The sequence below is a fragment of the Neocloeon triangulifer genome, unplaced genomic scaffold (genome assembly GCF_031216515.1).
Source record: "Neocloeon triangulifer isolate White Clay Creek 2 clone unplaced genomic scaffold, ASM3121651v1 ptg000001l, whole genome shotgun sequence".
Taxonomy (NCBI): Eukaryota; Metazoa; Arthropoda; class Insecta; order Ephemeroptera; family Baetidae; genus Neocloeon; species Neocloeon triangulifer.
Window position 1 is genome coordinate 2,541,797 of NW_026775544.1, and position 26,325 is coordinate 2,568,121.

The 26,325-nt window shown below is 36.3% G+C and overlaps 5 protein-coding genes across 11 annotated transcripts; 2 read left to right on the forward strand and 3 right to left on the reverse strand.

Moving 5' to 3' along the window:
• Positions 1-14: 14 nt before the first annotated feature.
• Positions 15-12,874, forward strand: LOC132193390 (protein N-terminal asparagine amidohydrolase). Of its 2 annotated transcripts, none has more exons than XM_059614032.1 (8): positions 15-173; positions 299-434; positions 2,759-3,028; positions 3,264-3,329; positions 10,782-10,964; positions 11,021-11,128; positions 11,385-11,485; positions 11,537-12,874. In XM_059614032.1, exons 3-8 carry the CDS (start codon positions 2,836-2,838, stop codon positions 11,828-11,830), a joined length of 945 nt encoding a protein of 314 aa, XP_059470015.1. In that variant the 5' UTR covers positions 15-173; positions 299-434; positions 2,759-2,835; the 3' UTR covers positions 11,831-12,874. The 2 variants fall into 2 exon arrangements, with proteins under 2 accessions (XP_059470015.1, XP_059470022.1); XM_059614039.1 differs by having other exon boundaries at positions 11,546-12,874.
• LOC132193403 (N-acetylglucosamine-1-phosphotransferase subunit gamma-like) lies at positions 11,423-14,147 on the reverse strand. 3 transcript variants are annotated; one of them, XM_059614060.1, is made up of 7 exons: positions 13,946-14,147; positions 13,740-13,895; positions 13,604-13,690; positions 13,441-13,537; positions 13,177-13,380; positions 12,900-13,117; positions 11,427-12,839 (listed from the first exon to the last, which is right to left on the reverse strand). In XM_059614060.1, the coding sequence occupies exons 1-6, from the start codon at positions 14,047-14,049 to the stop codon at positions 12,902-12,904; spliced, it is 864 nt and encodes a 287-aa protein (XP_059470043.1). In that variant the 5' UTR covers positions 14,050-14,147; the 3' UTR covers positions 11,427-12,839; positions 12,900-12,901. The 3 variants fall into 3 exon arrangements, with proteins under 3 accessions (XP_059470051.1, XP_059470043.1, XP_059470034.1); XM_059614068.1 differs by having other exon boundaries at positions 11,423-13,117; positions 13,740-13,883; XM_059614051.1 differs by having other exon boundaries at positions 11,839-13,117.
• Positions 14,148-14,379: 232 nt separating this feature from the next.
• On the reverse strand, positions 14,380-19,786 carry LOC132193420 (uncharacterized). Of its 3 annotated transcripts, none has more exons than XM_059614201.1 (4): positions 19,571-19,786; positions 18,689-18,896; positions 17,294-17,897; positions 14,380-16,687 (listed from the first exon to the last, which is right to left on the reverse strand). In XM_059614201.1, the coding sequence occupies exons 2-4, from the start codon at positions 18,724-18,726 to the stop codon at positions 16,340-16,342; spliced, it is 990 nt and encodes a 329-aa protein (XP_059470184.1). In that variant the 5' UTR covers positions 18,727-18,896; positions 19,571-19,786; the 3' UTR covers positions 14,380-16,339. The 3 variants fall into 3 exon arrangements, with proteins under 3 accessions (XP_059470184.1, XP_059470263.1, XP_059470096.1); XM_059614280.1 differs by having other exon boundaries at positions 19,483-19,598; XM_059614113.1 differs by lacking the exon at positions 18,689-18,896.
• Positions 19,787-19,854: 68 nt separating this feature from the next.
• LOC132193224 (exosome RNA helicase MTR4) lies at positions 19,855-23,916 on the forward strand. Its single transcript, XM_059613795.1, has 15 exons — positions 19,855-20,123; positions 20,180-20,299; positions 20,368-20,610; positions 20,660-20,834; positions 20,889-21,203; positions 21,263-21,503; positions 21,554-21,842; positions 21,902-22,182; positions 22,235-22,407; positions 22,460-22,774; positions 22,837-23,025; positions 23,085-23,248; positions 23,305-23,467; positions 23,525-23,687; positions 23,737-23,916. The coding sequence occupies exons 1-15, from the start codon at positions 20,044-20,046 to the stop codon at positions 23,892-23,894; spliced, it is 3,069 nt and encodes a 1,022-aa protein (XP_059469778.1). The 5' UTR covers positions 19,855-20,043; the 3' UTR covers positions 23,895-23,916.
• A 96-nt stretch (positions 23,917-24,012) lies between these two features.
• On the reverse strand, positions 24,013-26,229 carry LOC132193288 (nucleolar protein 8). 2 transcript variants are annotated; one of them, XM_059613994.1, is made up of 6 exons: positions 25,940-26,229; positions 25,037-25,884; positions 24,807-24,982; positions 24,522-24,748; positions 24,289-24,465; positions 24,013-24,236 (listed from the first exon to the last, which is right to left on the reverse strand). In XM_059613994.1, the coding sequence occupies exons 1-6, from the start codon at positions 26,124-26,126 to the stop codon at positions 24,031-24,033; spliced, it is 1,821 nt and encodes a 606-aa protein (XP_059469977.1). In that variant the 5' UTR covers positions 26,127-26,229; the 3' UTR covers positions 24,013-24,030. The 2 variants fall into 2 exon arrangements, with proteins under 2 accessions (XP_059469977.1, XP_059469894.1); XM_059613911.1 differs by having other exon boundaries at positions 24,289-24,468.
• Between the last annotated feature and the right edge of the window lie 96 nt (positions 26,230-26,325).

Sequence of the window (26,325 nt, forward strand, 5' to 3'; positions counted from 1 at the left end):
TGGCGCGGGCTGTCAACCGATCCAGTCGATGCAGAAAAAAACAGGCCGAAACAGGAATTTTTTTGATCAGAGGAGTGAGACTTTGTACGAAAAGACGACTAGCCGGTGGAGATCGTTGTAGGCTGAACGCCGATAAAATATTCAAAATCTCTCAATCTCCGAATTTCTTCAGGGTATGTGTGAGAATTATGTTGATTTTGCGACTTATTTTGATGTATTCTTTTTGTTCGCCTCTTATTGAGCTTCAAAGATTTTCTTAGGGAAGCAACCGAATGACCCTGAAAATTTGTTTTTCTAGTCTTTGCGGCAAAGAGGAAAAACAACGCCTGAATTTATTACTCCCGACCCGAGACTGTCCTGGAAAGGACAACGTTCTCTGTCTGCAAATCGAGGCTCTTTTCGAAGATTTTCAACGCGGAAACTACGTTGGCAAGGTGAGACGCAATTGCAAATTTCATGCAGAGGAAGACCAGTTTTATGTGTTTATTTTATTTTTCATTGCTGCGCAAGGTCAGTGCTTTGCCCGAAAATTGATCTAAAAATAAAATTAATGCATAAACAAGGAGCGTTAAAAAGCAAGTAGGAAGTTCCCTTACTTCAAGTAGACCTTCAATTTGAATTATTTATTTCACATCAAATTTAAACCAGCTAACCTTAAAAATTTGTACATCAACAGGGTTCACTAGAAATATGAAACATGAATTATTAAAATTAAATTGAAATGTTAATGAAATGATAATTTCAGGTTCAAAAAGTACATATATAATGATTACAAACAACTAAGAAGGTAAAAATAGATTTTTCACATAAAAAATTAATGAAAGAAAATTTGCAAAATGTTTTGAAAATTAATTATTTTTATTGTTAACCAAATTATTTGAGAACGGATGCTATAAATCAATTGATTTTCTTTATGCTCTTCAACTTTATTTTTGGACTCTTGAAGTTTCTTATCAGAAGAAGCAAATGAATTATTTTTCAAGCCAGTGTATAATTTATCTGCGCAATCATCTCATAATTCATTTTTCCTCCCATCTCTCTCGGAGTCAGTCTTAAAGAGTCGCCGACGGATGCAAATTAAAAATATCTGAATTTGTTGGTGCCGGCGAACAACAAAAAACAACGGCCGATGTGAATTATGGTTATTTTTATAATTTTATCGACGCAGAGACAGAAACGAGAGCGATAAATTTAACGATGCGCTTGCTCGATCCGTCGTCGGCTGCTGATTCGAGTTTCTTGTATTTTTCTCGTCCGTCCGTCTCTCGTTATCATTCGAGCAGTGTCACGTGGTGCAGCAGCCGCAGAGTGACCCGCACCAACGATTGACCTCTCCCGACAATTACGTCATGCATTAGAGCCAACATTTTTTCAATCATCTCTTTCTCTCAACAGATTGATGTTGTTTTAACGAGCACCAACGCTACATGCATATGCGCGACAATTAAAATCAATGAGAGCGACCAAATTGTTCACTCGTTCCTTCAGGGGCTCCTCAGGGCACCAGCTTCAAACTGGCCAGTGCAGACGAGGGAAATTTTTGAAATAGAAACTTACAATTAGTCTTGTTTAAATCGTAAAAAATTAGGTTCCAATTAAACGTAATATATAAAAATCCCTTTAAGGCTGGTTTAAAACCTGATAATTTAGGTGGAAAAATAATAATTAATAACGGCAATTGAAAATGCTAATTTCAGCCGCAATTTTTTATTTATTTTTTTTTTTATAGTGCTTGGTCAATTTTATTGCAAAAATTTTTAGGATATATGAAACGTCCAAACGTCTTATCAATTTTCATTTGCTCAAAACCTAAGACCTTTTTATCACCGAATGTCTCATTTTTTTATTAAAGCTGATATTATATTGAAATATTAACAGGCAACTTTCATATCTTTGTATTCTTTTGACGTCAGTTTCCATTTAAGGAAAGATTTGCTTGAAATTTTAGATTAATTGTAAAGATAAAATGGCGTAATTGTTTCTTTTTCCTCCTTGTTAATTAAATTTTAAATATGTAAATTTTAAGTATAATTTCATTCTTTCAAAATATATAGAAAATAAATTAAACACTTTGGCAAACACGGTTGCTAAAACTAAGGGGTTCCTTAGAGACCTCTGCGCTGATTGTGAGATTGACCGCATAATGAACATGTCTCTTTAAATAATATTACATCTGTAATAAATTATTTAGTATTTTTAAGCCTGACCAAAAATATCCGCTGATACATTGACACAAAACGATTGTTAGCCGTAAAATTAGATTATTTTTTTTATTGAAAATTAAACACAATTAAAGCAACCAAATACCAGCTCCGATTTCAAAAATTGAATGAGGAAAATTAATTTCTGCAAAATTTTAATTAAAAGAGATGTAACTAAACTGTTTACATAATGATTGAAATAAATTTTTAAGAACTTCCGAATGACATAAAATCAGATTTAATACAATTTTTGTTGACTTTGTTTATGTTTTTCAATAATTTAAAAATGATATTCAAGAATTAAGGGGTTTTCAACTGGCAGATTACAACAATTTGATAATTTTTGTTTCAGCAGCAACATCAATTTTATTTAAAAAAAATTTTATTCTCTTTACTATTCAATAAAAAAAAGTTTTGAGGAAAGTTTGATCTTTTTTTGTTAAAATTATTCCAATATTTAAAACAGTCGAGTTCAACGTCCATCTAAATTTGGCATTATTGAAATACGAAAGGGTAAGAATGTGGTTGGTGTTTTAAATCGCTTGTTTGTGTTGCAGGCGCCGCTGGTCGGGAGTGGGGGCTGAGTTGGTTCATCTGCTGATCGCCGCCGCCGCGGCAACCAGTCAGTTCAAGGATGGTTGTGGTGTTGCCAGGAGGCCCTTTGCGGCCCGAAGAACTGCCCTCGGACTCGAGGACGCTCTTCATGAACCACCCCAGCTACAAAGATTCGGCGTCGCAGTTGCTGGCCATCCCGACCAAGGTTGTCGGCCACATGGGCCTGCTGTACGTCCAGCAGAGGGAATTCGCCATCACAGTTCCTCATGACAGTCAGTTTTAATTTAATTTATTTTTTTTTAAATTTATTGATTAAAATTCGGAAAAGTTAAACACAAAAACTTGTTTTTTTTTTAACCATCGGATCTTTTCTTTAGTGATGACATTTTTTTTTAATATCATGCAAACATTCATTTATCTGTTTTGTCATTTTTTCCCTTGAACCGTTTGCTATGCAAAGCAAGCGCAAAGAAGTGAAAATTTCCAACACAATCGTTTGTTTTGCAGAAAACGTCACCATAATGGGCTCAGATGACGCGACTACGTGCATCATTGTTGTTCTCCGACACACAGGTAATGAATATTTTATTGCTAGATGCACTTGACCTTTTTTAAAGAGACTCGCGCGACTGCTTTTCTGTCGCCGCAGTGCGTCGCGTGCCGAAAAATGCACTTGAGTAGAGCGCGGAAGACGAAAGAAACGAGTCGCGGAAAGTGGAACGTTCAATTATGTGATTAGAGTTAGACGAGGACGGTTATTTACCAGTTTTTAAAACGAGAGACAGACACTCTGCCAAGGCCACTCTGATTAGCACTTTTAATGGCTTTATTAATATAATATTAATTAATCACAATGTGCAATGCTGTCCCTGAAATAGGAAACGGCGGATTTCTATATTTTTCATCAGAGTTTAGCCAAGTTGAGCGAGGTATTCTTAAAAAGTTGCACTTATTTTAAAATAACCTATAAATGATAAATGAATTTTTTAATTGAAGCACTTAAATTTTAATATAAATATCACATTGAATAAGCTTTCAGTGGTTTAAAGTACTGATTTTTTCAAGGATTTGGTTTCTCATTTGATCAAGATTTGCAAAGTTTTAAGGTCAAAGATTGCCAATTTGAGTTACACATTTAGTGTATATTTTCCCCCCAAATTTATCATTAATTGTGGGACAAATTGTTCTTTCCGACTCCATGAACAATTACGATCTCTTATTCCTTAAAGAGGATTTAAATTTTAGAGAATATAAATTTAAAAAAAAAAAACTATTTTTGTTAAAGAGAGGAATTGAAATTTAGCTCAAAGTCATAAAAATTCGTAGAGGAAAAATTTTTACGCTAAGAACAAGAAGATCATTAAATATATTATTTAAAAAATATATAATATATATATTCAAGTTAAATAAAAATGGTGGAAAACGAACACATTTTTTGTGAACGGGAGATTTTTTTCTCGTTTTTTTATTGTGATTGAATAATAAACAAATGTTCTATTCAGTTTTATTCACGCTCTGCAGCTCGTTTTGTGAGGAAGAAAACATTATAAATAAGCATGAATTAAAAACTAGATTTGTTATTTTCCTGCTAGAGACTTAAAAAAATGATCATGGAAAATCCAGCTTTTTTACTCCAGTACCATCTATTTTTTGCCCACTTTGATCATTTTACCGTCAATTCTGTAACCGAATAATAATTTTTATTTTTAATTTTTCTATAATAATAAGAAAAATTTCCAAACACAAATCTTCTGCATTGCGTGGGAACACAAATTAGATTCGTGACAGTCCGAATTATTAATAAAATCGAGTGCAGCAACTTCCCAGGCATAAATCATGCCCCCATAAAAGTAATAATCCCCCTTTCACGAGTACGCGATTGCTCGGTACGTGAAGGCTTTTGGAGCATCTCGTCGAGTACATTCGCGCTTGAACAAAGCAACATTATTATTTGCTGATCTTTGTTTTCGTTAGCACCGTAAGAACACTAGCAAACATTATTTCAAAGAAAGAGCGAGATGATGCACTATGGTAAGACTCAATAGGTATTGGTTAGCGTGGGAATTGACCCGCCCCGAGAATTCTTCTTCTCGTGTATCTCTCCGAGAGTCAGACGGAGCCGTTTAATGGGCGGCAGGCACTCCCTCGCTCTCTGGCCGTGCAGTTAGTTGGCCGCCGTCCTTTCTTTCTCCGACGCAACTTCTTTATTATTACTTTTAATTCAAATCAAGCGAGCACGCAACGCTATACGAAGAACGTCCATTCCTCCAATTTATAAAATTTCTCACTCCCAGCCGACGTATTCGCCTATGCTAGCAACGAATGTTGTTTTAATTGCTCTCGGCACGGACCGTTGGTTATATTGTGTGAAGGTGGTGTTGTAATGCGATATATCAGGAGTTTTTTTTTCTTTTACTAAACAAGGAGAAGTGTGTATAGTCTCGCACACTACACACAAAAGCAGTGATTCGGTTACGAGTTTATTTGACAGGCAGAGGTGAAAAAAGTAAAATTAGTGCCAAAGGTGTTTCTATGCGGAGGGCAGAAATTTCGCCCTGTTTGACTTTTGAACTAAAGCAGCTGTAACTCGATAGTATCATGAAATTTTTACTTAATTGGTTTGATCAGCAAGATTGCCTTTAAAGCGCTGAAAAATAAATCTACTATATATTGTTAAAAGTTCTTTTAACTTATGCAAATTTTGAGGTCAAGGCTCTGGTGCAAATAGCTAATTTTTTAATTTAACTTTAGATAAAATCACTTATCTGGATGAAATTTACATAATCCTAACAAAAATGATGTATATTCTAAATATTTTGGAATAAAGTAAAAATTTAGAGCTGGGAATTATGACTGTTAAAAACAGACTAGGCAGCAGGGTATATTTTATTCCAGTCTTTTTACACTTTCCAACGGAAGTGCTTTGATTAATAAAAATATTCTTTGTTAAAATATGAATTAAAATATTCTAGATTTTTTTTTATAAATTGATAATTTGTATTTTGGCTGATTTTAGAATGTGCTTCCATAATGATAAATTTCAATTTCAGAAATGTATAAAAAATTAATTTTTTTTTTCATAATTATGCGTTGAAAAATGTCAGCGTACAATTTTTGAAGCATCCTCAATGCAAGGTTAAATGAAGAAATTTTAAAATAAAACAGTTAAAGCTATCTATTATGGTGCTAATTTAAGTTTTTGATACATAAAATATGAGGTAAATTTATTGAATTTCTATATTTTTTACTCTGAAACTCAATATGGACATTTAATTTTTTTTATCATTTACTTATGGTTCGACCTGTTATAAATAAACCAAACATGGGGATAAAGCAATTCAAGAGAACTGGTTCTCCTCTGCTGGAGCTGTGCCGGAGTCATAAATTGATTCTGAAATTTCCAATCAAAATTCAATTTACGCCCAAATCGAGGCGCAGAACCCAAAAAGTAATTAACCGCATTCCTCGATCCCACAATAAATTAGCGCGGAGTGTATCGCCCGATATTGAAAATTCCCAAATTGCCGGTTGCGCTGCGCGTCCGCCCCAATTACTTATGTTCCACAAACTATTCCTCTGCACCCACATATATTTTTATACACACGCGGCTGCGAGAAAATGAGAAGAGCCGCGCATAATAACACGGTGCCGCTCATCTTCTTGCGCTGCTGATGGTAATTTAAATTAGGCATACTCGCTTGCTCCAGACCCGCCGAGTTCGCGCCAGTGATGCACGAGAGGAATTTGTTATTTACATCGCAGCAGAGGAAAGGGGAAAAAAGGTTTCGCCTACTTTTTATTACAGGTCTATATTTACGGGGCGAACAGTACTTTGTGCGGCAGCCTCTCGAAGAAAATAATAATAATGTACCATGATAATGAACATGCACATGACGATTTTCTTTTTATTTCTCTCGACAACAAACAGAGAGAGACTGATCTTGGTGCAAGTACGATCATGCCAACTCTTGCTAACTGTACCCGATATTATCATCCTCACTGATTTACTTGCGCGCCTCATTTCGTTGCTTACCTCGCCTGTGCATATGTGTGCTATTTGTTTGGTATGTTTTTGTTGTTGAGTCCGGCGTAAAGCAAAGGTAATTGTGTGTATTTACCTTGGAGTGTCGGACGCGAATTGAGAGGCAAATAAAGCAATAAACAGCACACATGCAGGCAAATAAATGCGCTCGGAGATTATGTAGGAATCAGAAGTTTTCCCACAAGATTTTTTCATATAAAAAATTTTACTCACAAAATTACTGAATCTGATTTAACAATTAGAAAAATTCTTATAAATCTGACAAATTAAATTAATATTTAAAGGAAACTCCGAAGAATAAGAAAACAACATTAAATCTATTCTGCACTGGTTTTTGGATCGTTTTTTTTTTACTATCCCCATAGTTAACAAATAATTAAAATATATTTGGCAAACGAAAAAAAATTAAAAAAAAATTATTTCATCAGAATAAACAGCCTAAAGTTGAAACCATAACAGACATTTGCATTTATTTCATAATATGTTTTTTTTTCATATATATTAAGATTACTGAATTAATATTTTATTTTTCCGAATTTTTTTAAAATTTTTTACGCATTTCTCAACAAAGGGCTCATATATCTCCGCAGTTTAAAAGAAAGACTTTTCAATGGACATTTGAAAAGTTTTATGCCCATTAAAAACAATACTGCAACCTTTCCGACTGTACATAAACCTCATTTCCTTTTAAGGAAAGATGGACAGCATCTGCTGAAAAATGATATTTTGAGAGGTTTCTTCGGAATTAATCAAGTTTGTAACACAATGCCATAAATTTGAGGAGAATAAAGCAATAAATAATAATCCGAGACCATGAGAGTGTTGAGTCAGGGGGCCTCGAGGCAAACGCAGGAATAACCATACTTTCCATAAATAAACGCCTTGTTTAAAAAAAAGCAGCAGAAAAGAACATTTCGCAGCTTATAAAACCAAATCGGTTTTCATTCGCCCAAGGCGAATTCACACTTTTTGCGTAAAATTTAAAACTTCTTTTGAACTTTGAGTGAGTGTTTTGAAGGGAATAAGATTGTATCAGCAGTTCCCTTCACAAAAGCACAAAACTTTCCAGCGCGACCGAATGTATAAAAAAAGAATATGATTGGGAAAAGGAACGACACGAGTTTGTGGCGCGCGAGATGAATCTGTGGAATCGGCGCATGCAGCCGATGCCGGAGATCATGTATCTTTGTGCCTGACTGCGAGGGTTCGTTGACCCTTTAGGTGCTGTATGGATGGAGTCAGCGCCGCGTTTGAGAGCCGGAGGCCCCCACCCACCCCCACCTTCGGTGGATACCTTTGAGTGGAATATTGTAATATCGAGGCCTGGCTCTATCCAGAATAACCAGTCACGCCTTAAGTCGTGACATCTAAATGGTGTGTGTGTGTGCTCTTTAAGCCCCGGCGAGGCCTGCCTGCGCGATATGTATTCCACGGCCCCCAGGCCATTATATACATAAATGATATTCTCTCGCGTTAGGCGCATATCGTCTCGTGAAAAATTTGCCCTGATCCCTTTTTCCCGCAAGACTCGGGTCCTTTTTAGAGAAAGGTCGCTCGCCCGCCCGCCCGCTCTCTCGACTTTCTCTCTGCACGCCACATTATTATTATTGTGTTCGCTATTGTTAATTAAATGATGGCTCTGAAAATTACTTTTGCTAATAAAATTTTTAGTTTATATGGCTGAATTTTTTTTAAATAAATCTCTCGGCGTCTCGGGTACTAACAGAGTCCGTTTTTGCAGTAAGTGCTTCATTACATTTTTTAATTGCCTGCTCTAGAGACGCAAAAGGGAAAAGCTGGCAGTAAAAATCTTTTTTATTTTGAGACGTCGTTTATTTTTATGCAAAAAGTGAGCAGGCACAGAAGAAACTATTTATTGCTATTTATGAAGTTATGGTCCTTGTAAAATAGGGAATTCCAGAAGAGGAAATGCTGAGATTAGCATTTTTTTTTGTGAATTTGGTGGCTGAATATTTATTTTAATACCAAACTAGTTTTATTACAAGATAATAAAATTCTATAAGTAGCTTGGTCTGCTTTTTTTTTAAATAATGATATCCCTCACGTAAACGCACTTTTTTAAATTCAGTTTTAAATAATTTCGAGTTTTTAAGAAGCATTTTGATGGGTTTAACAAATTCAACTTAAATTTCCGCCCTTGGCCTAGTCCTATGATTAGGTGATTGGCGGTTGGCTTCGATCAAATTGCTGGCGAAATTAAAATCATGCTTAAAATTACTTGATGTGCAAATTTCTTTTAGCTGAATAATTGTAAGTTTTTGTTGCTAATGGTGTAATTAATTAAATTAGAATGAAGCTTAGAATAAATTAGAACCTCGATGCAAAAAGAAAAAATATTTATATTTCCCCGGGCCACAGACTAATAATATTTTTCAAAATTGGCAAAGTATTCATAAATCAATCAGCTGGAGATGTAAAAAAGTTGGAAATATCAATTTACATAACATAATAATTATACACCGTTTGCTAATTCATAGCTTTCTTTTCTTAAATTGCTCCAATTTTATATAAAAAAGTAATATAGGCAGCCCCGCGCTAGATTGAATGTGTTATAATGGACAGATGCCAATCAATCAATGTTGACATCTACGAGTTAAAAAATATAGAAAACCTTTTATGCAGCATTCCTTAAAGCCTACACCCATTCCTTGTTCTTTTGCAAGCAACTTGCAACAAAATTCGAACACACACACACACACACACACAGATTTTTTTAATCGAAAATTAATATTTAACACTTACTTCAGGACTTAAAAATAACAATTTTATTCAGAATATTATTCTTTAATCACTATCTAAACAATTCTGGAAGTTAATTTTTTTTTAAATTGAAAGCATTATACAATTTGAAAATAACGCAATGTTTCGTTTCTTTCAACTGTTCAGTTAAAAATTATAAAATAAAACATACATTTTAAGAAATTATTGGCGAAAATAATTTGAAAAATTGCAAGAGTATAGTTGCATGCTTATTTATGAATAAAAATTAATTTTTATTCTTAAAGATTTCCCTGTAACTAAAAAAATATAAAATGCATTTGACTCAATACAAAATAATTTTGCTTCTGCTCAAAAAGATTTGATCAATTAATTTACAATAAAACTATGCATCTTCACTTGCAAATAGTTTATATAAAATCCATTCCGTCATTAAACAAATGAATTTAAGGGAACCTCTTGTTAAAAATTTGATTTATTAAAACCTGTTTTGTGGCGAAAAGATTATGACGGATGTTGGTTGCCAGCTTAAAAAGAGATTCAAATAAATTGCAGTGCTGGGTGGCATACATCAAAACGCACACATGTGAGGCACTCACAAGATAAGACACCACGGCGGCTCATTTTAATTTTCCTCCCATGCGGCGCGTTGTTCAAAAGCCCGTTGTACCATAGTTGTTCGGTGATATACAGCGGGAGAGAAATTTGTTCAAAGGCGAGAAGGAAACAGGTGGAAATGCTCATTCTAAAGAGCAAGAGAGAGAGAAAAAAACGATAAACGAATTCTCCGCTCCGAAGCTGCCGCTCATTTGATAAATTATATATCTGCCGTGTGACAGCTCGAAATTTACTCGCCATCTAAAATGAACTCTTGAGAGGGTCACATTATGTTTCGGTTTTTATGGGCGGAATGCTGTAAAAAGTCAAACTACACCAAATGGGTCTTAACTTTTTTTCCTCACACGGCGTTTCCCCTTTCGGTGCGCACATTTATGTTTTTCTCGGGGGACTTATCGCCGCGCCTCGACGAGTGGTGATTTTATTGCCTCCGACTAATCACAATTCATTAGGGGGTCCCTTTTTGTCCACGATTTTATCTCTCTGCAGTCAGTCACACACACAACTCGCACGAAAGTGTCCGACAGATACAAATTTCAGTGATAAGCCCAAACTCTGTTTTTACTCTATTTAATTAATCACTTGTCATCTCCAATGTTTCACATTTGGCCGTTCGGCTGTTCCAGGATCCGGTGCCGTGGGCATCGCACATCTCGACGGCTCCGGCATGGACGAGTGTGTCATCACGATGATCCAGAGAATACAGGAGCTCTCGATGGGCTACGTCGAAGGCCGAATTGAATTGCAACTCATCGGCGGATATTCAGACCCGAGGAACTACAGCGATGCGATTTTCTACAATCTGATGCGTAAATTTTAATCCAATAGAACCTGAACATATTTTCAATAATTTAAATTTCCACAGAGGCTTTTCAAAAACACCCTGTTGAGGTAGATTTGACTTTGTGTTGTGTCGGCGAGCTGAACACAACAATTCGCGGAGGAATTCATTGGCCCATCATCTATGGAATTGGTGAGACACTGATTTTAAATTTTATTTGAGCATTCAAAATATCAAAAATGGATATACAAAGTAATTTTTATTCAAACTTTTTTATTAAAAATTTCTTTTATTAAATTAATTGTATTTATATTGAGGAATTGAATTTGCAAAACAATAATTTTTTAGAGACATTTATTTATTCTCAATTTGATCGATTCTTGAAAATTGAAAAAATATCAAGAATTTGATTTAAGTAAGCCATACAAATAAATCATTAAATTTTTAGGAGTCCACACAAAAACTGGTGAAATATTCCCTGCCACTTTTGCCGACAAAGGCCCGGAGCAGTCGTTGCGAAGTGCCCGACAGTTCACTGGAGGCCGACAGGTGCTGCCCGTTTTTATTTTGTTAAAGCCAAAAATCTCCTAATTCTTGTAGCCCATACAGGTTCTGGACATTTACGACAGCAACCTGGGCATGCTGCGGATAGGTCCGTTCAACTACGAGCCCCTCCGAGGTGCCGAACTCTGGCTGCAGCAAAGCGACGACTTCATTCTGCAACATTTGTCCACCTCGCCAGACGTAGAGCCGCAACACTATGTGATGCAAGTAAGAGCCACTCTGAGGCACATTATGGAAAATCCATTCCCGGCCGTGACGATATTCCCGGACAACCGGCCCCACTACTACCGCAGAGATGAACACGGCAATTGGATGCATGTTCGGTACTGAAAATGTATCGTTTTTAATTTGAGTTTTCATTTCTGAGAACAAAAATCAAATTGCAAAGAGAGCAAAAAGGTAACATATAAATCCAAAACAAGTCGCCTTGAATGTTGAAAAATCAATGTTAATTTTATTCCTTGTTTTGGTCTTGCATTTTAAGATTGTGTGAGTGGGCAATCACACCCCGATTGTGATTGAGTCTTATTTGGGGTGTCTCTGAGAGGAACCCTGTTTACTTTTTTTATGAGATTGGAACAATTGTACAGAAATTTCCTTTACCCGCGGGTGATATTTTAATTATAGTACTTGATCAAAGTGGAGGAGATTTGACTCAAATCTGCTCAATAAGGGAATAATTATAGCTCTCTTATTCCGAACATGCCCTACTTAAAATTTTCAATCAAGAATCAGGCAATCAAAATTTAGCCAAGGACTAACAGTGTATACTCATTAATTCTCGAATTGTGAATGGGGAAGCCTTTAATAGAGTTGGGCCATAATTTATCAACATGATTATAGTCAATCAAGGATTATTATCAACTTCACATTCGTATACATAGGCATATATTTTGTTAATAATGCAAAGCTGTATAAAGCCCAGTGAACTTATTGTATCATGTACACAAAATAACTGTAACTTTATATTAAGCTGGCCATTTTATGTTTAAAACCTATAACAACAAGCCATGTGCAATTGCAAAATGAAACGTGTTGGTTGTGGTTGCATAAGCTAAGAGACGACTGACTTTTGTTATGCAAATTAGCAAGTGCACAAAATCAAAGTTAGTTTTTCCGTATGAAAAAGAGCAGTTGTTGCTTCAAGTTTTGTGCCAAATTCTAATTTCAGGCTATCAGACAGAAAGAAAATTTACTGTAAATTAAGTTGAATTAAGTGATTTGTTATAGAGAGTATTTTATAAACAAATTTTATTTGATCGTTCTCTGCATCACAAAATATTGTGCCAGTTATGTCATTATATAGTGCGAAGGAGAATTTGCGCGTTGTAAAATAACTCTGTGAATTATTAATTAAAGACGTTAACAATAGCATTTTCCATAAATAATCTCTTCTTACAACTATTCCGACTGCATCAACTTTTTCATTTCAGCCACTAGCTTTGTGTTCTCCTCCTTTAATCTCTGAACCTCTGACCTGAGCTGAATAAGTTGAATATCACATGTATTTAGGTAACTCATGGGTTTGGTCTGGGTCGGCGCCTCACGTAGTTTTGCACTCGATTTCAGCAGAAGACCCGATTTTGTAAGCAAGTGATTCAAATTGGTTTCAAAATCCTATAAAAAATATATTGAATTTTGTAAAAATAAAAAAATCTTGTATAACAAAATGTCACCTTCTTTGAAATGTCTTCATTTTTATAATTGGTGTAAAGCTCGTCCCATTCTCTTTGAGCAGACTCCGACAACCAGGGATACACTAAGAGGGAATGGGGGTGGCATACTAGTTGGGTCGAAAAGGTTGCCTCGTACTGACACCTGTGTGGCTCTTTTATTTCCGAAATCTCGCCAAAGCAATCTTCACTGCATTTAAACTTGATCTTGAGAAAAAGAGATTATTTTTTTATTGGAAGTCTATTCTACTGCTTATTTTTGTTTACCGTAACTGATCGATTCTTGTGCTCGTCGCACTTGTCTCCTTGCAGGTACTTCATACTGACAAAATGATTAGATTCAATCTGCCATTCGCCCCACACACTGAAATATTGTTGAAGAATTAAAAAAAATAATACTTTGTTTATTTTACATTTAAATTTTATGTACCCAAGAACTCCCTTATATCGGCTCCAAGAACTGGACAGAACTTCTTGCTGAGTTAAATTTTGGAAAGGGCAAAACTTGTACTGGTACCTGGAGAAATTTTAGTTTATTTTATACTTATAATAGTTATAAATATTACTTCTGGTCGAGAGTGGTAAAACAGTGTCCAATTAGTTGCTTGAGGTGTGGTGGTCCTGAGAAATTGGCGGGTCTGACGGTTTTGGCTAAGTCGTTGTTCGGGATTGAGTGAGTTTCGTACAGCGGTAAAGCGCCTTCGTCTACGCTTGGAACGTTTCTTAAAATAAATTATTGAGACTCAATGAAATTAAACACGTATATACATACTCAATTTGGTTGACTGAAGTAGAAATTATTTTCATTGGCATTCGTACAGTTTGACTCACAGCTAATGAAGAAAAAATGACAACCAATTTCAAAAGAGTAATCATTTTCGTTAAATTATCTAAAATTATCGTTTGGAAGTGCAGAATTTAATGTTCATCGTTGTGTTTAATAGATTAGTAAATTGTTTTGCTCCAGAGTTAAATTTAATGTGTTTCGTAGATGCTTCGGCAGATGGCTCGAGTCTCGATGCGCGGCAAGATGGAATAGGTCTATATATCTAACTCTTTTGTCTCTATATAGTTATATTTTTACATGAAAAATAATTACAAAGTTGAAAATATATTATTTAAAATAATTTTTATTTCTTGTAATAAAACTGATAATAAAAGAGGTTAAAATTTTTCTATGAAAACATAATTTCTTCCCAAAATGAATAGGTTTTTATTTTTGATTTTCTTTTACACTATTTTTTTTTTGTATTTTCTTCAGTTTGCAACAAACAACGCTGCACATCTGTTTCCAATTTCTTTTTTTTGTGGTTCGGGTTTAGGATACACAAATATATTTCCAGATTTTCCCTGACAAGGAAATGTTCAAACTGCATCTCATTTGCTTGAAATATAAAATATTTATAATATTTATCTCGTAATTGAATAATTATGCGTGCATTGAAACTTTTATAAAGGTATACATATTATTTGAAATTTTGTGTAGCAGCACACGTGACGAGTAAAACTTGGGGGAACTATACTGCCGTTTTGTATTTTCAACTCTCTCTCTCAATTTATCATTACATTTTGTATTCCATAACTATACATTTTGTGTTTGAAAACCTTTCAGTAAAACACACTTAATTGTGTATCATGTGTTAGGAAAACTGTAAATGCAATCATGGTTAAATAATGAAATAGAAAAAAAATAATCACGTTTAAATTTACTCGGATAATAAGGCACCCAGAAAACCAGAAAATTTCTTCCTCCTTGGCAACTTATTGCAAAAGGAGCGCAGAAAAAGTGCAATAACTCAATCATAAAAAGTTAATTCAGTTTTGTGGGAGAACACTTTTAGTAGTTTTTCTAAGCTAATTAACACACTAGACCAAACCGACATCTGATGATTGTTTGCATTTTTTGTGATTTATATAATTATTATATTTATCTGTTTAAAGTTTGCATGCATTATGATTATACAAAGTTTATACTAAAAGGTAACAAAGTTCATCAATCTGAGATTATATTAATATAAGACATCTGGATTATATAAAGTCTGAAAAAAGAGAGGAAGCGTATTTTGTGTTTTCGTCTCCGTGGTGGGAGGTAAGGAAATTTAAATCACTCTGCTCGTGAAATATCCAATATTTCTAAGCTCAACCTTGTGAAACTCAGATATAAATTATCACGTTGATGCACATTGAGGGATGGACCGTAAATGTGTGTCAGCTTTAATGGACAATGTGAAGGTGTTTGTTTTTTCTTTGTCAGGTATTTTAGTCGTATATATAAGGCGCTAATACATGTTTTGTCTGAAAAAACGTCAATTCAGAATCGCTGGTGACAAGTGCACACCAACCAAAATTAAAAAGAAAATCCAAAACATTGGAATAAGGCAAAAAGTTTTTTGTTTGTTAAAAAATAAAATATTCTACCTGCTCAAATAGTGATTGAGTATCTTGAAACGTGTCTTTCTCGGACACGGAGAAGAGATAACAAGAAAAGCACAGCACTCAAAAATTAGATTTCAACAACGGTATGTATATTAATATAATAATAATAATAATGTTTGTGTGCATATCAAGCATACAACAACTTATTGCAGAAATAATACACGCACTTTCTTCATTATTGTGGTACATCACATTAAAAGGACTTATGTGGCAAATGGTTATTTTACAACACTATTGAAAACCCGGGAACTAAATTTCCGATCAGTTATTTAAAAGACCGTAACAAGGATTCCAGTTTGTGTTTACACAGCAAGAACACAATTATTATCTTTGAAGCTTCGTAATGGTACCCTTTTTCATTTTAAGTAGATCACATCAAAGCTATTGTAGGCCCCGATATTAAGGCTCTTTTGCAAACGACTGAGCCAGGCAGGGTCTACCAACAGATCCTCCTAATTCGCTGAGACCTAAAATTTAGATTACACATCAGGATGGAATCGAATCGCTAGCAACATGTATGGATTGAAACTTTCTTTCTAAAGCCTACATCTCTTTTGTATTTTTTGTTTGTTAATTAGTGAATTGAAGTCTTAACCGAGAAAGTCTGACCAGAAACTAATAAAGCCAAAACGTTGATTCCTTTAAGTACAAAATGGACGTGTAACTTAAGAGGAGAGATTTTTGGCAGGCAAGATGTATAATAATTATTCGGATGGCAGGCGAGAATCGGTTATTCGCTGCTTTTGCTCACAGAACAACACTCGTCAAGTTCGTGCTGAAAGCCAGACTTCAAGTCTTTGTAGAGGAGGAAATCGAGGATGGTCAGTCTGGACACGGGCACACCTTGGACAGTCAGTCTCCGCACTTTGGTGTAGTACATTTTGCCGATGTTCTTGCGCAGCGCGTTTCGACTCAGCATTTGCAGACTGAGCGGCGTCCGCATGCAGTCTCTGAGCACCGACGCTAACTTGAACCACCGCACCGAGCGGTTCTGTTTGCACTGCGACAGGACGTACTCGAGCGCCGTCTTGCCCTGCCGATTTCGCTGCCACAGGTTTGCGCCGTGTCTGTGCAAGACCTGAAACATAATTTGCAATTGTCAGAGCAATCGCAATCTTAATTTGATTCCAAAGTTGATTTTAGTACTTTTAGTTTTTATTCCTTCAATTTTTACAACAATATAGAGTATCTAACAATAAGTTTATTTATGTTCCACAAGGCAATATCTACCCACTTTGAAATACACACCATAAAAATATTAATCAAAAGTTCTTTCAACATCACATTAAAAACAAATCTAACATTTTCAGCCTGCTAGACAAATTTTGAATGAAATTCTAAAAATCTGATTGATTCCCAAATTGATTTTGAGAGAGTGATTATGATTAACATATTGTGAAAACAAAAATTTTTTGACCTCAGAGATGTGATTTCCTATTTGATTGCCAAAAAATGTCAAATTAAGAAGGAATAAACTTATTTAATTTCAATCAATAAAGAACTTAAAAAGATCTCGGTTTAAGAGTTATTATTGTTATTGTTATTATTTTTTTAATACAATTGTACTCCCAAATAACTGAAATGAAAAATAAAAAATATATTTTTGTGCGACAATTTAACTTTTTCAGAAATATAACAATAATAAATAAAACTTTATGAGAAATACTTTGCAACTGATGCAAACCTTGAGAGTGTAAAGCTTGTGGATGAAGCTGCTGTTCTTCTTCATGCAGCAGAGGTAGACCAGGGCGTTGGTCTGATTGACTTCAGGGTTGGAGTACTCGATTTTGGCGCCGTACAGGAGCAGCACTTCGGTGATGTTGACGCGCCAGGTAAGGGCGGCAACCCCGAGCGGGGTGAGCTGTTTATATGAGTGCTCGAAGCGGTGCTCGAGGTCAAGGTCGGCGCCGCGGATGGCAAGCAGAGCGACCGAGTCAAAGTCGCCTTGCTCGACGGCCTGCTTGACATAGGTGAAGTTGGGCGTGTGCGGACACGGATGGTTGGGACTGGCGCCGTGCCGGATCAGCTCCTTTAGGAAGTTCTTGGGCTCGTCCAGGTTTAGCACCTCTGTGATCGCACTCGATTTCAGTCTGTCGTCGTACGTGTTGGGGTCAAAGCCGGCCTTGAGCATCACCTGGAAGCACTTGAGGTGCTTCATCTGCAGGGCGGCCACCAGCACCTGCAGGTCCACGTTCCGCACCGGCGTCTCCCGCAGCACCATCATCAGCCGCATGATGTCCTGCAGCTCCTCCCGGCAACTCGCAGGGTGTATGTACTCGATCGTCTCCCTGAAAAAAATTTTGTTTGAAAATTGTCTTTAATTGTTTTTATCTCTTGCAGTTTAAACGAGGGGGATTTTATCGTCGTTTCTTTTTGTGATAAAGTCACTTCCTGATTCATTACCTTACAAGAATAGCTTAAATTTATTTCTCAATTTGCACCTATACTTTTGACTCGAATACAGTGAATTTCGTAATTGGCTCATTCATTGTGGTTCAGCATCATTTATTTATAAAAGATTGAAACCCCGGTTTCAATCTTTTATGAAATCCACCTCGAGTGTTACCATTCAATCATTTATTTATGATAATAATTAATTTTTTAAGTGAAAATAACCAACTGAATGTGCCTAAAAATAAAAAAATTAAAATTTTGAGAGATAAATATCATGTCACTTTCATCAATTGATGTATAAATTGTATCATATTAAATAAGTTTTTTTATTCTCTAAGAGAATAGTTGAATCAAGAATATTTAAATTATTTTACTTATTTTATATGAAAAAAGCTAAGAAAAAAATTATTGTTTTCCGGCTTTATTATTATTATTTAATTTCATTCTTTTCTTTCTTCTCTGATCTGTTTATTATGTTTAAAGTACTTTAATAAAGACCAAAAATTTTATTACTTCCATTATTTGCTATGTAAATTTCATTCTTCTACACACAAATGTCTTGAAATGTATTCTAAAGTAACAAAGTAACTATAGTGTAAAATATCATACATAATTAAATTATAAAATGTTAGATTTGTTATGAAATTCATAAGTGACTTTTAAAACTTTTAAATTTAAATTTTACCTTACAGTTGTCTTTATCATGATTGATCCATTATGCATTAATTAGGCTTAGATTAGAAATGGGACGAGAGTTAAATTTGTCAAGTACACTTGACGGGGCCCAGAAATAAAACTCCCGATTTCCTCATCTCTTTTCCGGGGCAATGATTTGAGAAGGACACACAGAGTCTGGCGGTTCCAAAGAAAATTCCAAAAGAAGAAAGGCAAATCTGAAAGTATTTTGAAAGAAACTGAAAAGTTTAATCATGCCAAATATACCTTATTATACAAGAAAGTCAATTTTATTAAAAATAAAAATACATAGCAAAAATGTAATATTGAAGAAAAATAAATAATGTTAAAGCAATGTTAAGACAACGTTTTTACTATAGAAAATGATGTAAATTTAAATTTTTTAAATAGATACGATTAATTGTGATATAAAATGTACAAAATTTAGCTAAATAACCTGCCTGCATAAAGATGATATTGTAGCAACTCAATCATTTCATTTTTCTTTTAAAGACGGTTAATAGCAAAAAATTAAATCTCTCACACTCTTATAACATAACCTGAGACTTCCATCAACCTTGGGTTTTTATGCATATAGGCAGGTCTAGAAAATACGTGTCAGTTTATTTGCTATTTGCACGCGCAAATTAATCATCAAATGCTCGAAGGATACGTATAATCTTTAACTGACTGGATATCTTCCCTTAAAACGACCCTTCAAAATCGACTTTGAATATCAAAACTATAATTCAAGACGAAGTCAAAAAATGCTCAAATCCCTAAGGTCACCGAGGTTTTGGTCACCTTTGCTCGGGTTTGCCTTTGGACTTGCCCATAGCAACAACTTTCTAATGCAGTTCACTTTTGCCCCTGGATATGGATTTCAACTCACATCTCCGTCTCCCTGTGTATCACGGATACGTCCATCCGAGTGTACGTGGTCATCCCGACCCGCTTTTGTCTGCAGTCCGGGCCTTATCTAGTCACAAATCCAAAAGCGAGACCCACTTTTGGCGAGCTTTGTTTACCTTAACATATGGGCCATATGGGCGTTTCGTTGCTGATTTCGTCCTGCCTGGGACGTCATTTGCTTTCCGGAACCTTTCGTGACACCTCGGAATCAGGCTCGGTTGCCTTGCAAAATTCAAAATTGGCGCCACTCGATTTGGTTTCTAATGGTGGCCGCATCTCCTTTCCTTTGCATGACGAGTTGACAACAAAGCTCGTCGTGTTTGCGGCATGGGTTGTTGATCTTTGAAAAATCAAGCAAAATTTTACCTTTTGTGGACCTACTGTAGCTGTTTTTATGCTGAAATCATTATCAATTGGAGACATAAAATTAATTAAGTTTATTTAGCCTAAAAAATGGCAGATTTGGACGAACTTTTCAGTGTCTTTGATGAAGATGCCGAAACCACCGGCGCTAAGTCTACGGACGTCGTTCCGTAAGGGTTTTTTTATTGTTAATAATAATATTTCTTAAAAAATTTAATTTTTGCAGGCACCTGGATAATGCACACAAAAGAAATCTGGGGGATGAAGGAAGTAGTAGTGGACTTGATTTTCAAGGCCTGAAGAAGTTAAAAACTGATGGTGAAGGTGCCGACATCGAGGACACAAAGTACATACTGAAAGATTTTTTATTTATGTATTTTGATTATTTTAAACAATACAATTTCTATGCTTCAGATGGGCAGATATGATACCTCGAATGAAGGTTCACTCTGTGGAAACCATTGAGGCTTGCACACACGAAGTTGCTGTTCCTCCGAACATGGAGTATGAGCCTCTGAAGCCTCCCATTGGAAAGCCTGTGCGAGAATACCCGTTTGCATTAGATCCGTTCCAAAAAGAGGCCATCCTATGTCTAGACAATGACCAATCCGTTCTTGTTTCTGCCCACACTTCGGCTGGAAAGACTGTTGTCGCCGAGTAAGCTAAAATATTTTGATTTTCAAGCCAACTTCAAATTTTTCAATAGATATAGCATTGCCAAATCTTTACAAAACAACCAGAGAGTAATCTACACCACGCCAATCAAGGCACTCAGTAACCAAAAGTACCGAGAGTTTCATGAAGAGTTCAAAGATGTCGGTCTCATCACAGGAGATGTAACAATCAACCCCACGGCTAGTTGCCTCATCATGACCACTGAAGTAAGTTTATTTGAAAAAATTAATGACAAAAAACTCATATAGTTTTTCTAATAGATTCTTCGGAGTATGTTGTATAGAGGTTCAGAAGTGTCAAGAGAAGTCGGCTGGGTTATTTTTGACGAGATCCACTACATGAGAGACAAAGAAAGAGGGGTCGTTTGGGAAGAAACTCTGATTCTTCTTGCGGACAACGTCAGATTTGTATTTTTGTCTGCAACTATCCCAAATGCCAGGCAGTTTGCTGAGTGGGTGGCCTACCTGCACAAACAGCCCTGTCACGTTGTCTACACAGATTACCGCCCGACTCCTCTTCAGCACTTCATTTATCCCGCTGGAGGAGACGGAATTCATCTAGTTGTCAGCGAAAATGTAAACATTTCTAAAAAAAATTCTGCAATAGTTTGAAAATAATGTTTAAAATACGGCAGGGTCAATTTCGAGACGACAATTTCAACTCGGCCATGGTTGTTCTTCAAAATACTGGTGAAGCCTCCAAAGGTGATAGAAACATGAAAGGTCGCAAGGGTGGTCCTCAGGGTGAGACAAACTGCTTCAGGCTGGTCAAAATGATCATGGAAAGAAGCTACGCTCCTGTAATTGTATTCAGCTTCAGCAAAAAGGAGTGCGAGGCATATGCTTTGCAAATGTCCAGATTAGATTTTAATACGGGTATTTTTAAATCAAATTAACTTGTCAAATTTAATATTTTTTTACTGAAGTTGACGAAAAACTTGCTGTCGATGAGGTTTTCAATAATGCAATGGACGTCCTCTCGGAAGAAGACAAGAATTTGCCGCAGGTGCAGAATGTGCTACCCTTGCTTCGAAGAGGCATCGGCATTCATCACGGAGGTCTCCTGCCTATTCTTAAAGAGTGCATTGAGATTTTGTTTTCCATTGGACTCATCAAAGCTCTTTTTGCCACTGAAACTTTTGCAATGGGCCTAAACATGCCTGCCAGGACTGTCTTGTTCAGCGGACTTAGGAAATTTGACGGTCGAGACATGCGGTAATTTATAATAAATAAATATTTGAAATTAATATTCTTATAATTAATTTTAACGGCAGGTTCATTACCTCTGGTGAATATATTCAAATGTCTGGAAGAGCTGGGCGCCGTGGTCTTGACGAAAAAGGTATCGTCATTCTCATCATGGATGAAAAAGTTAGCCCGGCTGAGGCCAAGGAAATTCTTCAGGGCAAAGCAGATCCCATCAACTCTGCCTTCCATCTCACATACAACATGGTGCTAAATCTCCTTCGAGTTGAGGAAATCAACCCAGAATACATGTTGGAACGAAGCTTTTACCAGTTCCAAAATCAATCTTCAATTCCCCAGATAATTGACAGTAAGTTCTTTTTTAAGTTGAATTTATTTTTATCTCAATTTTTTTTGGCCAGAGGTTAAAAACTGTGACGAGGTCCTGAAGAAAATCGAAGTGCCTAGAGAATCGGAAATTGCTGCTTATTATAAACTCAGAGAGCACTTGAAGCAAATGGGCGAACAGTTTCAGAAGTACTTGACTGAACCAAAATACATTGTTCCATTTTTGCAACCTGGTCGTCTCATCAAGGTTCAAAGGCAGCTCTTAAGATAATTGATATTTTACTAAACTGAATATGTAGGTGAAAAGTGGTGAGAATGAATTTGACTGGGGGGTTGTTGTAAACTTTTCCCGAAAGAGAAAAGAGGAAAAGAAAAAGAAGGTTGAAAACCCCTTGGCCACTCCCGACTATGAAGTTGACGTGTTGCTTCATGTTGAGAAGCCGCCTGAATCCGCCAACGCAGATCCCATTCCTGCCAAAGAAGGAACCACTGGATGCATGGAAGTTGTTCCAATCCTGCTTTGCGTCATCCAGAAAATCAGCTCTGTCCGACTTTATCATCCCAAGGATCTGAAAGATGCAGCCAAAAGGAATGGAATGCTGAAGACAGTTGAGGTTTTTAATCCAACCTGCAATAATCATTCTTCATTCTGGTGCTAAAAATTTTTTACTTATAGGAGGTAAAGAAACGCTTCCCAGAAGGCGTTCCACTTTTGCATCCAGTCAAGGACATGAAGATCAAAGACGAAGCTTTTGATAAACTGATCAACAACATTGAAATGTTTGAGAAGAGGCTGTACGAACATACTCTTCACAAAGACCCTGAGTTAGAGACCCTGTACAAACAGTACATAGACAAATTGAAGGTATTTTGTGTATACTTTTTTTCAATCCCGATTTAATGTTTTATAAATAACCCTCTAAGGCTGAAGATGAGTTCAAACTGGCTAAAAAGGATCTAAAGGCTGCTAAATCTCTTCTCCAAATGGAAGAACTGAAGTGCCGAAAAAGAGTTTTGAGGCGTCTCGAGTACTGTAATGCCGCCGATGTTATCGAATTGAAGGGAAGAGTTGCCTGTGAGCTGAGCAGGTAATATAATTTCCAATCATTATAATTAACGCGACTTATTTGTTTTGTACAACTAGCGCTGATGAATTGCTTTTGACGGAAATGATTTTCCATGGCATGTTTGGTGATCTCACTCCTCCTCAATGTGTTGCTCTATTGAGTTGCTTTGTCTGTGATGAAAAGAGCAACGAGTCTTCGCAAATGGCTGAAGAGCTGACAGGGCCTTTGAGAAAAATGCAGGTAATGAAACTAAAAAAACTTCTGTTTCCAATAATAATTTTGAATAACATCTTTTAGGAACTGGCTAAAAGAATTGCTTTAGTTTCTAAAGAAGCAAAACTTGACATTGACGAAGATCAATATGTTGAACAATTCAAGCCCTATCTTATGGACGTCACATTGGCTTGGTGCAAAGGTGCGTCATTTGCACAGATTTGCAAAATGACAGACATCTTTGAAGGTGAATCAAAAATTATTTTAACCAAATTTCACTACAACCTTTCTTTTAGGGAGCATTATCAGGTGCATGAGACGCTTAGAGGAGGCTTTACGACAATGTGTACAAGCAGCAAAAACCATTGGAAATGCAGAACTTGAGGCAAAATTCACTGAAGGCATAAGATTGCTCAAGAGAGACATTGTGTTTGCAGCAAGTCTGTACTTGTAAAAAGTGCCAAAGTCTAATAAATACTGGATTTTTAAAATTGCATTACTATATATTGAAAAACAACCAGAACATCATTAAAATTGGAATATGATAGAATTTTTAGAAATGACGTTAACAATTTAATCTAAATTAATCACTACTTCCGCTTTATTTGGTGTTTTTTCCCTCCAAAACCCTTAACAGGCTTGTTCTTGGGCTTTCCGCCCAATTTTTTCTCAAATGTTGATTTCCTTCTATCGACAATTTTGTTTTTCCCCTTTATCGACAACCACAGATCCTTTCTTTTACTCTCAAACTCGGACTTGGTAGGTATCTTGGCTTTTTTCAAAAACTCCAATCCGTCTGAAGAGAAAATGATTAAGTGAAATTACTTGAAATATTTTGTGACAATTACCGTCAAATCTGGAATCGTTGGTTTGATAGAAAAATGTTTCGACAGGCACCGACCAACCATTTGTTGAAAAGGATGTAACATCTTCTGCTGCAAATGGCTTAGGTTTTTCCGTTTTCTCAAGAGGATTTTTTATGATTTTCTTCTTTTCTTGGGGCTCCTGAACTTGCACAACAGCCTCTGCTAAAAATTTCAGTGAAAGTCTCTTTTTATTTGAATTAGAAAACTCCTGCTACCTTCCTCCACTTCTTCACTCTCTCCAAACAAACTTCGTAAACTGAACCCTTCATTAGGCTGCAGCACATTCTTCAAATCGGTTTTTACTTCAAAAAATCTCTCAGAGGAAACTTCAGGGAGAGGTTCTTCAGCATCCTCCTCTTCAACCTCTTCTTGCTCCTTAGTTATTTTGTACTTGCTGCCGTGGTCTGCTCTTGATGGGTCAAACCTCACAATTGGGTTCATTCTAAAAGTTAAATATTAAAAATTTATTTAATTGGTTGCAGAATTTTGGCGGGCTATACTTTTGCTCCTTCTTTGGCTTTTTAGACAAAGGGCCCACAATACCCTCAAGGATCGCCATCTGGTTTTCCACTTCATTATCCTTTGCCTCTTGATCTGATTCTTCTTCATTTTCAGCAAACCTCTTATCCAACTTAAATCGCTCATCTAGGCCAAAGCTTGACTGGAGTTCCAGGAGCTGTGTATGATGAAGATTGTAGTTTTTAATTCAAAATTGCAAGAATAAATTAACCTTTTCTCCACGCTTTCCTTCAAACTGCTTTTTGATTTTGAAGTTGTCCTCATGAATTTCCTCCCCATCCGACTCATCATCAAACAACTGCATTGACGTAGGTTTAATGGTACCGTTTTCAATTTCCTCTTCATCGTCAAATTTAATTTTTGTGTTAGCTTTGTTCTTAGCTGACAGGGCTTTTTTAACTGCATTCTGCTGCTTTTTCAAAAGGTCAGCCTTCTGGTTCAAGGACTGCTGGCGCTGCTCCTCTGACCGCAGCTTTTTGTCTATTTTAGATGCCACCTTAGGCTTTGCCTCTTCCGATTTAACTGAACTCTTTATTTTTGGTCTCTTTTCAGGTTTCCGCTCTTCTAACTGCGCCAAATCATTTGAAATTTTAGGTGAAGTGTCTCCATTGAATTCAGGACGAGGCCTTCGTTGGTAGCTCGGACCAAAACTGCTCTCGGAATCACCCCACACATTACTGAACTTCTCCAGTCTATTGAGGAGTTCAGACTGAGAGCTCGTGGCCTCAGCTTTATAGAATTTAGTAGGGGGTTCTTCATATCTCCTTTTTCTTTTCTTAACATCTTCAGACTCAAATTCCACAGCATTTTCTGGCTTCCCTTTTGCTTGACCCCAGAAAACTACCTCCTCGTCTGATTCTTCCTCATTCAGCACAGGTTGCTTCTTGACTTTAGGAGGCCTCTCTGCTTTCGGTGGTTTATTTGGCACCTCTATTTGCTTTGTTTTGTCACTCACGACAGAGAAGTTTTCTTGTCTTCTTTGTTCAAAAGATTTCTTGGCAATTTCTGCCTTCAGCGAGTGTCCGTTCCATGGCCCTTCGCCCATCAACTTGTCCAAACCTGTTAGGGAAGAATAGAAATTAAGTACATTTAGTTGGTTTAAAGAGTCTCTTACATTTTAAAACATCACTTTTCGTCGACAGGGTGCAGTGGGCAAATGTTGCTGTCACTTTACCAACGTGGTCGACTTTTTGCTTGATATTGACATCCGAAAGTTTGCCGTATTTTTTTAACCTTTGTCTCAAATCATCGTCTGATATTCCAGGAGGCAGGTTTCCAAGGAAGAGTCTGGATTCATTCATCGCAATTTAATAAAATAAATTCATGAAAATTACACCGTAATGCAACACGAAAACATGTGCATGCGCTATGGTGTTTTGCTTTTCTCGTGTTTTCGTTTAGTTTTCGTGACGTACTGCAGCAGAGCAGATAGCGCCACTATCGCAAGTGGTGTGTGAGCAGAGGAGACAACAGCCCTTAAGCTATTTAAAAAGTCGGAGT

Coding starts and splice junctions, on each gene's coding strand:
- LOC132193224 (XM_059613795.1), top strand. CDS start 20,044: ATGGCAGATTTGGACGAACTTTTCAGTGTCTTTGATGAAGATGCCGAA. Junction 21,504..21,553: donor CAGATTAGATTTTAATACGG/GTATTTTTAAAT, acceptor TTTTTACTGAAG/TTGACGAAAAACTTGCTGTC. Junction 23,468..23,524: donor GGCCTTTGAGAAAAATGCAG/GTAATGAAACTA, acceptor AACATCTTTTAG/GAACTGGCTAAAAGAATTGC.
- LOC132193288 (XM_059613911.1), bottom strand. CDS start 26,126: ATGAATGAATCCAGACTCTTCCTTGGAAACCTGCCTCCTGGAATATCA. Junction 25,885..25,939: donor GAAAAGTGATGTTTTAAAAT/GTAAGAGACTCT, acceptor CTTCCCTAACAG/GTTTGGACAAGTTGATGGGC. Junction 24,469..24,521: donor GAGTGAAGAAGTGGAGGAAG/GTAGCAGGAGTT, acceptor TGAAATTTTTAG/CAGAGGCTGTTGTGCAAGTT.
- LOC132193390 (XM_059614032.1), top strand. CDS start 2,836: ATGGTTGTGGTGTTGCCAGGAGGCCCTTTGCGGCCCGAAGAACTGCCC. Junction 10,965..11,020: donor GATTTTCTACAATCTGATGC/GTAAATTTTAAT, acceptor AAATTTCCACAG/AGGCTTTTCAAAAACACCCT. Junction 11,486..11,536: donor AGTTCACTGGAGGCCGACAG/GTGCTGCCCGTT, acceptor TAATTCTTGTAG/CCCATACAGGTTCTGGACAT.
- LOC132193420 (XM_059614113.1), bottom strand. CDS start 19,623: ATGACCACGTACACTCGGATGGACGTATCCGTGATACACAGGGAGACG. Junction 17,898..19,570: donor ATACACAGGGAGACGGAGAT/GTGAGTTGAAAT, acceptor AATTTTTTTCAG/GGAGACGATCGAGTACATAC. Junction 16,688..17,293: donor ACAAGCTTTACACTCTCAAG/GTTTGCATCAGT, acceptor ATTATGTTTCAG/GTCTTGCACAGACACGGCGC.
- LOC132193403 (XM_059614060.1), bottom strand. CDS start 14,049: ATGATTACTCTTTTGAAATTGGTTGTCATTTTTTCTTCATTAGCTGTG. Junction 13,691..13,739: donor TTTACCACTCTCGACCAGAA/GTAATATTTATA, acceptor AAATTTCTCCAG/GTACCAGTACAAGTTTTGCC. Junction 13,538..13,603: donor CGATATAAGGGAGTTCTTGG/GTACATAAAATT, acceptor ACAATATTTCAG/TGTGTGGGGCGAATGGCAGA.